The sequence below is a fragment of the Anomaloglossus baeobatrachus genome, chromosome 2, assembly GCF_048569485.1.
Source record: "Anomaloglossus baeobatrachus isolate aAnoBae1 chromosome 2, aAnoBae1.hap1, whole genome shotgun sequence".
In the NCBI taxonomy this organism is placed as follows: Eukaryota; Metazoa; Chordata; class Amphibia; order Anura; family Aromobatidae; genus Anomaloglossus; species Anomaloglossus baeobatrachus.
In genome coordinates, this window is record NC_134354.1 from 680,136,486 (window position 1) to 680,150,222 (window position 13,737).

The following is a 13,737-nucleotide window of genomic DNA, read 5'->3' on the forward strand; positions in this document are numbered from 1 at the left end:
GTTCTAGAGATGAGAAGGTGTGTCCAAACTTTTGGTCTGTACTGTACGTCCCCTTTTTATTTGAGTGTCCGCATGACCCCCGGGTCCGGAGATCCCTCGAGCCCCTTCGGATCCGAATCCGAGCAGCCCGACTGCTGACGTGGGGGTGGCACAGGGGTACATACCAGCATTGGGCCACATCACAGCATCAGCATATTTTTACTTAACCTTACACTGTTCATTTGCATCATTAAACATTAGACTCATCTATTAAAACTGTTACTTCCCCCAACTAGTCGCCCTCTTAGCAGGTTAGAACGCCCACAGGGGCATGCTAACATACTATTCAATTCAGCATCACCAGCAGTGTTGCGCGTACCTGTGTCCACAGTGAATGTCTCGCACTTACGGTCATGCGCAGTATGAAGCCAGGTGTACATGTTCCGGCTTCAGACAGGTCTAGTGCACATGACCAGACTTGTGGGACTTTCAGCTCAGCATTTACCGCAGACACAGGTATGCGCATTACGCTGCATTAAATAGCATGTTAGCACGCCCCAGTGGGCGGCTAATCAGGGGAAGTAACACGCTCATTACCATATTATAAAGAATCTTAAGAAATACTTTTTCTAAAGATCTCTTTATCTATGCTAGTGTATACAGGGACGGTTAGGCAGGGATTAGCAATATGAAACCAGAACTGCTCGTGGTCCTGAGTGCATATTGCACCTGACAGGTTCCCTTTAAATGCTTTGATAACTTCCTGGAGCTTTTTTCTACAGATATAGCTGTATTATCAAATCTAGTGCAGAGTTCACAAAGTCTGATTATTCCGTCACATCAGACACTTTATGACAATCCAGTCCAGAAAGGAAGGTGCACCAGCTGTATGTACTAATCATAGCCACTAACAATAAATCTTCAGGGGCACAGGTTCCTTTATTCTTGTTCTTTTTCTAAAAATGCAAAGTTTGGTCCATTATTTTCTGTCTTTTTTATTATATTTTAGGATTGTGTGGTAGGCAAACAAACACAGAGGCCAACGAAACAAAGGAGAAAGAAAACCAGAGCAGCCACTTACCGATTGTTCAAGATAAATAGATCTGGACGCATCAAGATGGAAGATGAAGTAAGTTATTCCTAGTACAATGAAATGTGAAATGCAAGGTCATAAAGGTGGTAAGTCCTATTGCAATAACTGACATCAATAGCTTGGTAGAAGAAATAAAATGTACAAGTGATTATTCTAGGTTGGAAAAAATAGAGACTGAATAATAGAACCAGTCATAGAACCTGGACATTCACAGACACAAAATGCTGGATTACCTATTGGCCCAAACCGCTGTACAATCCACTAAATAGATTTTCTGGGGTTAAAAAAAGTAACCAGTTCATTAAAAGAATAAACCTCTTAGTAGGGGGCCATTAGGTCTCAAGCACACGTTGAGTATTTGGTGAATTTTTTAGCTCAATATTTGTAAACCAAAACCAGGAGTGGGACAATCAGAGGCAAAGTATAATAGAAACACAAGCACCACACTTCTGTATTTTTCAACCACTCCTGATTTTGGGTTACAAATACTGAGGGAGAAAAAAACACACACCAAATACTCAACATGTGTACGTGGCCTAGAAATATGAGGTACATGACTGGTTGGCCACTCACTTCACATGTTGATGACGCACCCCAGGGCTTTGGGGTACTCGGTCCAGGACAGTATATTTACTGGGACAGTTCACTGGGTGGCTGTTGCCCGGTTCCATGACCCTGGGGGTCACTTAAAAGGGGTTATGTACATGGGAATGATAATAAAGTTTTTGTCGTGACGCCACTTGCGGGTTGCATGGAGCCGCTGCAGCACAGTCTCTGGCTGCTGGGGCTGATGTTGATGGCAGCTTGGATGTTGGGCCCCAGGGGATAGATGTTGGTGTTTGTTGATAATACGGGGCGTGGAAAGAAGGTAGGCCACACAAGGGATTTCAGTGTAACTGGTTCTTTTACTCACAGTGTTGTTGCTGTCAACCCGATGAAGGCTGGTCCTCACTACTGGTCCCCTTAGTTCCAGTGCCGGTGTGGTGACCTAGTGGTTTTCTTCCCCTGCACTTGTCTCTTGTTGGTGGGTTCCCGTGGTTTGGAGCGTATTGGGGTCCCCTCCTGGTTGTCTCTCAGTCTTAGTCCGTACGGCAGGTAACTTGAACCTTGTTGGGCCAGATCTCTGTCTCATTCCCAGGTTCTTCCATCGTTACTGTGCCCGGAACTTTTAGGTCGGTGATATCCTGGATGGTTGCCTAACTGTGCAGATTTTATCAGGTCTGCCTGGAGCGTTTTCCTGACCTAGGGCTCTGCACCCCGCCAGTACTATGGTTCCGAGAGTACTCCACCATACTACTTCGGAAACCAGATGCCTGAGCCTGACAGGTCACTGCTGCACACTCTCCCATCAGTACCATTACGTCCGTCTCCTTTCACTTCCACTTACTGACTGTCTGACCCCTCCTCCCTGGTCTGGTTGTCGTCTGGTGGACTGGATCGGTTCCACCCCCAAGTGGCCATCCATTGGGTCCAATCCTAGCCTGTCACCAGTATTGGGGGGAGAGAAAACAGGGATTGTATGAATGTTTTGGTGTTACTGGCACTGGTCTTCTGGGTTCCTGGGGGTGGGCCCTGCATCTTTGACAGCATGCAGTACCTTGTAGCTCCTAATGGCTCAGGAGCGCTACATTGACAACAAACCTTCCCATAGGAGCATAATCGGATCTATGCAGAGGGAATCAAATAGTGTCAGCAAGGTTCGGCAAAACGTTCTAGAAGTGTATGGAGAATTGTATGAGGCGCACACCACTTTCCCAAGACTCCGGATTCATTAAGAGGCATAAGAATTAGGAGCATCTGACTCCAACATGCCTCCTCATCAAGCCTAGTGTGCAAAGCCCCGTCGGTGCTCTGGTCCCAGTGGTACTCGGGTGTACCTAACCTGGTGACCACTCCCCAGTACCCCCAGGTCACCGTTACATGACCCAGCTGTAGGCACGTCTCTCTCCTTCACTCTCTACTCTCGACTCCCTACTCTTGACTGCTTGTCCCCTCCAACCAGGCTGTCTAGTCCCCTGGACTGGTTCCGCCCTCTAAGTGGACATCCCTCTGGTATGTGACTATCCAATTACCCCTGGTGTGGAGTGGGAACTGGGATTTTGGTGTGTGCAGGTGTTACTGGCACTGATGTTCCAGGTCCCTGGGGGTAGGTCCTGCATCCTGGTCAGGATGCAGTACCTAGTAGTGCCCTGAGTGGCTCAGGGCGCTACATTCCCCCTTGGTGAAGCAGAGGACGTCCTTGAGCTGTAAAAGGGAATAAAGGTTTTAATAACATGGAAAAACATAAGATAACATTTTTCCCTTACAGGGGAGGCATTGCTTGAACTTTTCAATGAGCATTTCCCCCCCCCCATCAACCCACCACCCAAATGTCCTGAACCCAGAACCCTCTATGGAGGCAGGTCACCGGTTCCTTTGGTGACCAGGTCTTGGCCTACTCTACCGCAGACCTTTCCTCCAGTCTTCCTCTCCTTGGTGGTGGTATCAGTGTCCTGATGGCAAAGGTATACTCTGGGGTGGACAATTGGTGCAACATATTTACACTGCAAGAGTTCGGGTCATTCCCAGTCCAATGACCAGTGGTCCATTTTTATACTAACTGGTCAGGTATTATGCAGGGTCATGAAACTTTCCAACATTATTTATACAACAGCAACATTAGCCTAGTTCAGCTACCACAGTGTAGGTTTACTTGGAAATGGGGAAGGAGTAGGAGGAGCAGGGGCTGACAGTTCTCTCATCTTCTGAACATCTAAGGCATACCAGGCCCGCTCTCCATGGTGTCTGGTGTACGTGACCACATCACCCAGGTGCAGGTCACAGTCTGGATGTCCCTTTTGCAGGTAGTCCAATATATCCCAGCGGGATACAAATATTCCCGCATGCATGCCGGTCTTCTTAATAAAGCCCAGCCTTTTTGCTAGTCAAATCTGTCCATGGTGCCCTGGTATTGGACCCCACGGGCCCCTAAGCTGGCTTGGCGCAGGCTCTGCTTCTCTTTCAAATCGCGGTCCTTCACCTGCTTCCTCCTGGTTGCCTACTCCTGCCACTCCCGGGCCAGCTGCTGGATGGTGGCCTGACAGGCTTTGTCGACCTCCTCATCCATGACAGCCCGATGTGCAGTGCAAGCCATGCCGCACGCCAGCTCGAACACCAGGCTCCCCAAACCCGAACAGTCCGGATCCCCATCAGCGGGTATCTGCTCGGCCTGGTCACCAGCGACTCCTCTGGCAGTCGTCGGGTCTTCCAGGGCTGCATCCTGCAGCATGGACTGGTCTGGTCTAGCCGTCGACGGAGGCCTTGCGGTCTGGTCTGGTCTGGCTGTGGACTGAGGGTCCGGTAATATCGGCTAGTCAGCGGTCAGAGGTGGTACAGGTTCCACTGCCATGGGGAGTAGTGGGGCCAGGGCGGCTTCCACTCTTACCGGCTCCCGGCGCTGCTCCTCATATGGGGCCCATTCTTCTTGGGCGAGCACGGTCACCACCATCCCCATCATCTCCGAACGCCAGTCCTCTATCTGCTGGATCATCTGTGCCCGCATCCGGAGGCACAGCCACCCCAACTCCTCTTCGAGGCAGGGTAAGGTTCCGCGGCTGGGCCGCTCTGGTCTCCGGTCTGTGGGAGCAGACATTCTGCCTCTTGTGGGTTCACTGGTCTCGTGATCCAGAACTGCCGTTCCTCCAGCGCACCAGGGTGCATTCTGCCGGCGCCTCTTCTGGCTTCCTGCAGTTAGTTTCACTTTTGCATACTGCACACTCTCAGGGGCGGAGTCGGCTTTTTGCGTGCTTTTGCCACAGTGATGGCACTGCCAGTTTTTCACAGTAATAAAGATGGCGGTAGTTTTTGCACAAAACAGTCCATAAGGTGCACGTCACCCGGGTTAACGGGCCTAGTCCATATCCTGTTCTTTCGTGACGCCAGGAAAAAGCTGTGTCACCCAGGGCTATGGGGTACTTGGTCCCGGGCGCTTTATAACTGGGCAATGTGATTTTGGTGGCCGTTACCCGGTTCCGTGCCCTGGGGGCTTTTTAATGGGGAGTATTTACATGGGAGGTAAAAGTCATTGGTGTGACGCCACCTGAGGGTTGCGGTTAAGATGATGGAACCGCACCTGCTGAGTTGGTTACCCCTAGGGCTGGTGGTAATGGCAGCTATGGTGGTAGGCCCTCGCAGGTAGGGCTGAGCCCAGGGGGATGTATGGTAGACTTTCACCGAAGGAGGGAGGCCACACCGGGGGTTGCAGTTTAACAATTCTTTACTCACAGTTGGGCCCTTGGACGGCTGGTTCAGGTCCCTGTAATTCCACTGCCAGCTTGATGACTCGGTTGCTCTGTCCCTGGCACTCTCAGTGTGGTTGGGTCCCCGTAGTTTGGAGCTGGTTTTGGGACCCAACTGTCCCTGTAGGGCCAGTCCGTGTCCCGAACCCTCATCCTTGCTTTACTGCGTGTGCCCCCAGATTTGTGTGTCAGTGAGGTTCGTGAAGGTCCCCTCACTGGGCAGGTAATCGCCAGGCCGCGTGAAGCTGACACCTGACCTAGGGCCCTATGCCCCTTCGGTGCTCTGGTCCCAGTGGTACTCAGGTGTACCTACTCTGGCAACCACTCTCCTGTGCCCCCGGGTCACCATTACACAACCCAGCTCTAGGCACATCTCTCTCCTTAACTCTCTACTCTCGACTCCCTACTCTTCACTGCTCGTCCCCTCCCACCAAGCTGTCTAGTCCCCTGGACTGGCTCCGCCCTCTAAGTGGCCATCCCTCTGGTATGAGATTATCCAATTACCTCTGGTGTGGAGTGGGAACTGGGATTTTGATGTGTGCAGGTGTTACTGGCACTGGTGTTCCAGGTCCCTGGTGTTAGGCCCTGCATCCTGGTGAGGATATGTTAAATACTTGAACAAAATGCACATCTCCATTTTTATGCTCTCTTCACATAGAATTGCCACTCCATGATAGCATTAGAAAATCAGACAGAACCGGAGTGTTTATAGGCAAAATACAAAAGTTTTTATTGAAGTTAATTTACATCACATTTAAAAGATGAAACATACAGTTAAAAGTTAGTGCTGAAAAAAAGGGGGAAAGAACACCCATGAAAAGTGAGACTACAGGGCAAGCTCATATATCTATCAAAGGTATAGGGTTTTTTTTGGCCATACCTGCTCAAGTAGTGAGCTAAACATAAAGGAAAATATCCAGAGCCTTATGCCAAACACTTACCCATTATGATTGAGCTCAATCATAATGGGTAAGTGTTTGGCATAAGGCTCTGGATATTTTCCTTTATGTTTAGCTCACTACTTGAGCAGGTATGGCCAAAAAAAACCCTATACCTTTGATAGATATATGAGCTTGCCCTGTAGTCTCACTTTTCATGGGTGTTCTTTCCCCCTTTTTTTCAGCACTAACTTTTAACTGTATGTTTCATCTTTTAAATGTGATGTAAATTAACTTCAATAAAAACTTTTGTATTTTGCCTATAAACACTCCGGTTCTGTCTGATTTTCTAATCCTGGTGAGGATGCAGTACCTAGTAGTGCTCTGAGTGGCTCAGGGGCGCTACAGTGACCACAATAAATACTATGACCTATAGAGATGAGCGGACCCATGGAAGTTCGGTTAAGTTTTTTATTAAACTTTTTTTTCCCCATGTACATGAGAAAGAGAACACAAGGACAAGCAAAACAATTCCCTTCCACCCTCACTCCCCCCCAATCCAAAAACCAAAATGATCTAATAATCTGGACAGGTATTCATTTACATTTACATTTACACCAAGGCGGAATACATAATCCGACAGCAACAGTTATATCCCAACCATCTCTACCCACTCATCTGAGTTTAACTAGCAACAATAACTCTCACTTCTTCCTTAAATATTCTTGGAACGCATGGAATCCTATTACCCCTTCATGATGTGTACATCACTAAAATCACCTAGAATAAGCCCGCTAACAAAGATCTAGCTCACGTCAAAGTCATTGGCTCAGCCAGACTTTATCTAAAGTTTAGTTTGGGATCCGGACTTGACCTGAACCCCAGCAGAAGTCACTGATTGGGCAGTTGGTGTCTCTCCACCGACCACATGCAGATAGTCATATACAGATCAGTTCTGGGGGCTGGCACGGTTTTACCATTTTTTTTGTTTGGTGCACCCTACATCAGATCACGCTGTTGTTACCCAGTGCGAGTTGATCAAACACTGCAAGCGGCTCTCACTGGTCTGAGCACCGAGTACTGAAAAATGATTATAAAAAATATGACATGACATTTTAAATAGTGGAGGAGGAAAGTACAAATAATAGGTCAGTGAAGAGGATTCAACTGAGCCAATACATTAGTAGATAGGGCAGCAATTCAAAACTCTGATGCTGGATAAATATACACTATAGCAAACAGTAATAAACATCCACATACACATCCAAAGCAGAAATCTCACAATGAGAGTTGTATGGTCTGGCCACTAGAAGGAACTCTAGTACATTCAGGGACTAGCAACACTTGTGTGAGTGGGGACCATAAACAGATAAATTGGAGATGGGCTAGAAAAGATGTATAGGAAGAATAGATTTTGTAGATGTCATTAAAATAAGTAACCGCAGCATCGCATAAAGTTACTAGTTACTAGGTGCTCCTATTTACTCACATTTTTGGGTCACCACACTCCGCTTTTGTAATTTTTACTCATATAAAGAGGTTGCAGGTGCGCTAATAAAGAGGGCTAAAAGATGGTGGATACTTTTTATATAGAAAAAAATCTGCTGACAGGTTCCCTTTAAAATAGTTAGTGCATAATATATTTCATGCATCTTTTTGTTTCTTAGGTCTTCAAGTGTGCCTGGAGCCCGGAAAGAAATCCCTCAATACGGGTGGAACCAGACACATTAAGGATCCAGAGCACCTTTCTTTGGAAATTACCCGTCACATCTCTACTGCTGGGGAGGCCAATGCTGCACTGTGTCCAGAGCAATAAATTGGAGGCCCCTCTAGAAGCAAAGAAACCCGGCATTGTGTCCAAATTATGACCTCTTGTCTGTCTTAATATGTCGCCTCTTTACACTGGAAGTCTGTAAGGGTGCTAGGTCACGCATTTTATAGGTATCTACGACAGAAGTGGCCAAGAATTGACCATTTTGAAGAAATACAATTATTTTTTATGCTATTGAGAGAACCAAGGGTCTCCTTAAATAAGCTCAATTAATATTCTAGACCTCAAGAAAGGCTCATACCAGCAGGTAGTGGGAAAGCCACGGTCTGAGAATTTTACTTGCCAGGTGGCACCTTAAACATGGCAGATCAGCTCGGCTCTTTGCATTTACTATAGTGTCTATAGACATAATATAATATGGAAATAAACATGGATCTCAACAGCCTGGCTGGTAATATTGGCCGAATATGGAGTGCCACCTTAATACCATGCAGACACGACATTAGTTATCAGACACCCCCATTGTTATAAATATAAATGATTCTCACATTTACACTAAATCCACTCCGCCTGCTGAGGTTTTCTTTAATGTAAGAATTTGGAGCACCAAGTTAGATTATTCCTCTGTTTGTCATATGCATTGTACCATAAAGAAAAGTTATTCATGTTAATATAATTAAATACCTTAAAATGGTTTTAATTCATTGTCGGTTTTCATTTTTTGCTTAATACTGCCGCACAGTGAGTTAACTCCATTACTAAGCATGATGTGCCCTCTAGTGTTAAGAAATAGGTATTACATGTGTAAGAAAATATAAAGCACAGTCGTTAATACAATTGCTTTGCATCATCTTTCTATTCAACATCATGAGTAGAGCTGAGCGGACTCTCAAGAAACCGGGACCAGCGGGGACCTGCTCTTTTTCTTAAAAATCTGGTCCGGAATCTGGTACCCATATAAGTCTATGGGAACAAGAATTCAAGGATTAAAATGTTGGTGGAAAGGATAGGGGGATAGGAGCACGCGAGGTGTACGTGTCTCCGTGTCATGACGGCAGGCTGCTTCCGGGTCGCGCATTCATTTCCTGAAATGCGTGGGTCTAGATCGTGCACTAAAAGTAAAGGTAGATGCTAGAATGTATGGGCTCCATCCAGGTATGACATAATTTGTCACATGATAGGGGGACGTGTTTAAAATGTAGCCCATGATGTGTCCTACTCTGCTCAGCCTGAGTGGCCTTCTTCAAGAAGCAGGCCGCTCAGGGTGAGCTGCGCCCGAGATGTTTCCCCCTATGCTCAGCCTGTGCCTCCCGGTTCATGAATCCTGCACGAGTAGGCCCAGGATGAGCCACGCTGGCAATGACCCGCAGACCGTGTCTGTGACCGGAAGCAGTCAGACGCTGTCACAAAGGCTGGGGGCATGTCTGACTGCACCAATCACAGACGACGAGCCGGCCAGTGGGCGGGGAAAGCCGTGCATATGAAATGAGCGGCACAGGGAAGCAGCTGGAGCAGCGTACAGCCGGGCCGGAGCCTGGGCAAGTATGAAGCAATTGCTTCATTCTTATTTTCTTTATTTTTCCTTAACTTTTTTTATTTTCTCGAGCCCCGGATCTGGATCAAACGATCAAACACCCGGAATCCCGGGCCCCAGTCCGGCACCCAGGCAACTTTGAACCCGGGTGGATCCAGACTTTTACAGTCCGGGTCCGCTCAGCCCTAATCATGAGCAACTCTAACCTCACTTTTTATTTAGTGATACCCATATGAGACATGCTTCTTTTCCAAGACATTTTGGTTCTCTCACCAGTGGCGAATACAGACAGAAATGGGTCCATGTGGCAAGAACAGTATATGGTCCCTGTGCAGACCAACAGCTCATCATAATGCACAGTTTCACCTGTTACTGAGATAGTAGTGGCTCCTTTGTCTATTGGACCCCTGTGCAGCTCCGCACTTTGCACCACTGATATATCCAACCTGACTCTCACCCAACAGTATGTTGTCCACCCCTCCCACCCGTCCCAGATTAAGCAGGATTATGTCGATTTGAGGGCTCAGTCACTCACGTCTCTGCTCCATGGCTCGGCATCTCAGCGCAGTGCATACATTTAATCAACAATTCTTCTCTGCTCTGGTCTCCCCAGTACTAAAACTGATGATCTCCTTCATGGCCAAAGGAAGCAACTCTACCATTAAAGGAAACCTTTTAAAAAGTAATGAAAAGCAGGTTGATATACCGTGCCAAACCACAGGAGTCAAAATGTTATTAGTAAATCCCTTTTTCTTTATTTTTACAGGTCTACGCGTTTCAGGGACATATCCGTCCCCTTCCTCAGGACAATGTGCAGAGAATACTAGCTAGTATTCTCTGTACATTGTCCTGAGGAAGGGGACGGATATGTCCTTGAAACGCATAGACCTGTGAAAATAAAGAAAAAGGGATTTACTAATAACATTTTGACTCCTGTGGTTTGGCGCGGTATATCAACCTGCTTTCCATTACTTTTTGAATCGTCTCTTCACCGCGGGAACGCTGCCTCCCACACTAGTTTCTCGTAATTTACATGCTCATAAAGGGGTTGTGACTGGCACAACCGCACCAGGTGAGTGTACCTGCCAGTTTTCACTCCCACGTGTTTTACCGGGTAAGACCCTATTTGCGCCTTATCTTTCCACAGCTATCTCATTAAAGGGAACCTGTCAGCAGGATTTTCCCTTATAAGCTACAGCCAGCACCACTGAGCTCTTTTATACAACATTCTAACATGCTGTATACAAGTGTAAGACCTGTTAACATTTATATATATATAGGTTAAAAGACTGTTTGGTGGACTTCCTTGTGTTATGCTGCCACCTGCTGTCAAAACAGAGAATAGCGGGCAAAAGTCCTGCTGCTCGAGTGACTAGTTCAGTCTGGAACAGGAGGAGGAGGAGTCTACATGTGGCTGTGTTTTGCAGAGAGGAGTGTGCTCGAGTGGGCTGTAAGATAGAAGGCCTCAGTCTGCCCTTTTTTCCGAGGTCCAAGTACCTTAGAGTGCTGCGTAGTGTCCCTCCCAAGACACAGATCCAAAGAGGCTGGATGTGGAGCGAGGGGCCAGACAGCACGTGCAAATTACAGATCCAAAGAGGCTGGATGTGGAGAGCGAGGAGCCAGGCAGCACGTGCAATTTACAGATCCGGGACAAAGACTGAACTTTAGAGGTGTCTGCGGCGGAATACGGGCCCCAACGGTGACGAGGTACCCCACGCTGAAATCTGCAGTTAAGTGTGCACACTACTTTTAGTTAGGGACAGATAGGAAAAGACTCTGCACTGTGTTATACGAGTAAGATAACAAGGCATCTGCGTTTTTTTTTGTTTAATAAGGATTTCTGTGTTTTGCTTTTGGGAGTACAATCTGAGGCTTCCTATCTTTGACAAGTTATTCAAAGTAGTTGTATGTATATTGCATTATCTCTACTGCTTGCTGTGCTCCCTTCCCTCACTTTTCCTCCACCTGTGTTGTGCAATACATTATTAAATTTGCATTGATTAACCCCCGTGGTTCCGTGCAGTCCTTGCGTATCCCGTTACCTGCAGGTTATTACATTTGGCATAGTCGGCAGGATACGCAGGCTGGTACGGAACAATGGACGGACAGGGGGGTGTCGCTGATGGAGGTGTTCTAATACAACCTGATGGGGGAATACCAGCAAGGCAACTGTCCCTGGGGGCTATGCTGACCCATATACCAAAATTTACTGGCAGCAATGTACCTCTCCATGACTGGGCGCAGAGAGTGAGGGGCATGTTGAGAGTAGCAGGAGTGACTGCAGAAAATCAAGGGGAGATACTGTTGATTGCCCTTGAAGGCCATGCTCAAGAGACCATTTTATTGCGCCCTGAGAGTGAACGAAAGACGTTAGAGCAGGTGGTGAAGAATCTTGAGAGAGTGTATGGCGGGAAACCAGAAGCAGGAGATTTACAGGCGCAACTGTTCTAAAGGCTGCAGGGTGAAGAAGAAGGTCTGCCACAGTATGCAAATGCACTCCAGAGAATAATGAGACAAATGCTTACAGCAGAGCCAGAGCTAGCACAACCCCCCGGTTATGCTGACCGTACCCTACGAGATCAATTCCTCCGTGGGTTACATAACCCCAAGATCAAAGGTGCCCTCCGTGAATGGCTCAGGGTAGAAAAAAAACTAACTTTCCAGGAGATATTGGAAGAAGCAGTCTCCCGCACACAAACTGAAAATTGCGACCCGCAGAACGCCTGGGGTGAAGTTTGTATGCATAAGGTAGTCCCGGGTGAGAAAAACTGAGAACCGAGCCAGCTTGAGGCTAAAGTGGATCAGTTACAAGAGACTGTTACTGCTCTACAAGAGTTGCTGAAGAATATGCAAGCCCCGGCGTCAGAAGTAGGAACTACAGCACCGCGGCCAAATACCCGCACGCATACCTATCAAGAAGAGAGGGGACAGATCGAGCAGAGACGATCGAGACCCGCTGGAGACTACCAGTGTTGGAACTGTGGAAATCGGAACCATTTATTCCGACACTGTCCGGAGAGGAAGACGTCTCAAGAAAGACCACCGTTAAACTAGTGCCTCCCTCCATGGATGGGCACATGGCGGGGAGACCAACTGATCTTAGAGAAAACCAACGCCTTGAAGATATAGCAGCCAACACGCCGACGATCATGGCCGAATTTGAACGGAAAGAAGTAAGATGCCTGATGGATACTGGGTCCCAAGTGACCACCATGCCAGAACAGTTCTTCTACCAACATTTTGGACAAACTGTATCCATTGACAAAGGGGCACATATCAAACTGAGGGACTGTGAAAGGACTAAAAGCACAGAAAATTTGCTGGGGACCAAGACAAGCAGAAGCCTTACACCGATTGAAAGAAGCCTTGGTTAGCGCCCCTGTGCTTGCCTATGCAGACTATAACCTCCCCTTTCGGTTGTATACAGACGCGAGCCTCTACGGCCTGGGTGCAGTACTGGCCCAGGTACAGAATGGTACTGAACGGGTGATTGCATATGGAAGTCGGACGTTGCGAGAAGCCGAGCGCAATCCCGAGAATTACAGTTCCTTTCGGCTGGAGTTACTGGCACTAGTATGGGCGATAAACGAAAGGTTCTCGGAATATCTCACGGGAGCTCAAATTGAAGTCTATACGGATAATAACCCCCTGGCTCACATCTCCACCGCCAAACTGGGAGCAATGGAACAGAGGTGGCTGGCACGACTCTCCAGATACAATTATCATGTGCAGTACCGCTCTAAGCATGAAAATCAGAATGCGGATGCCCTTTCTCGTGCTACCACCGAAGCCCCAGTGGGGGAGAGAGATGAACAGTTGAAGGAAGACGAAATTCCGGACTTCAGTAAATTCACCGCTCAAGTGGTAGAGGCTCGTATGCTGGAAATTACGTCGGGCACGACATCACGCCTGCTTGGCCAAACCAGAGAGGAATGGGTGAAAATTCAGTCATCTGACCCAGAACTGCGTCAAGTGAAAGAGTGGGTGATCCAGCAGCGCAAGCCTAGAAAGGAAATACGGGCCACGCTGTCGCACGTGGCCCTCCAGATTCTCAGCCAGTGGGATAAGCTGTCAGTGCAAGAAGGGATGCTGTATCGGAAGGTGCACCTAGCTACAGAGTTGGAAGTACGGTGGCAAGTAGTGATACCCCAGAAGATGGCAGTACCACTGGCCCGAGAGGCGCATGAGAAGGGAGCTCATTTCGG

The 13,737-nt window shown here is 47.7% G+C and overlaps 1 protein-coding gene across 1 annotated transcript in view; it reads left to right on the forward strand.

Moving 5' to 3' along the window:
* The window catches only part of PPP1R1A (protein phosphatase 1 regulatory inhibitor subunit 1A), a 260,869-nt gene extending 252,171 nt beyond the window's left edge, over positions 1 to 8,698 (forward strand). The window contains exons 6-7 of the mRNA XM_075334515.1: positions 989 to 1,108; positions 7,895 to 8,698. Coding sequence (XP_075190630.1) covers positions 989 to 1,080 — 92 coding nt within the window. The 3' untranslated portion in view covers positions 1,081 to 1,108; positions 7,895 to 8,698. The remainder of the gene's footprint in view (positions 1 to 988; positions 1,109 to 7,894) is intronic.
* Positions 8,699 to 13,737: the final 5,039 nt, after the last annotated feature.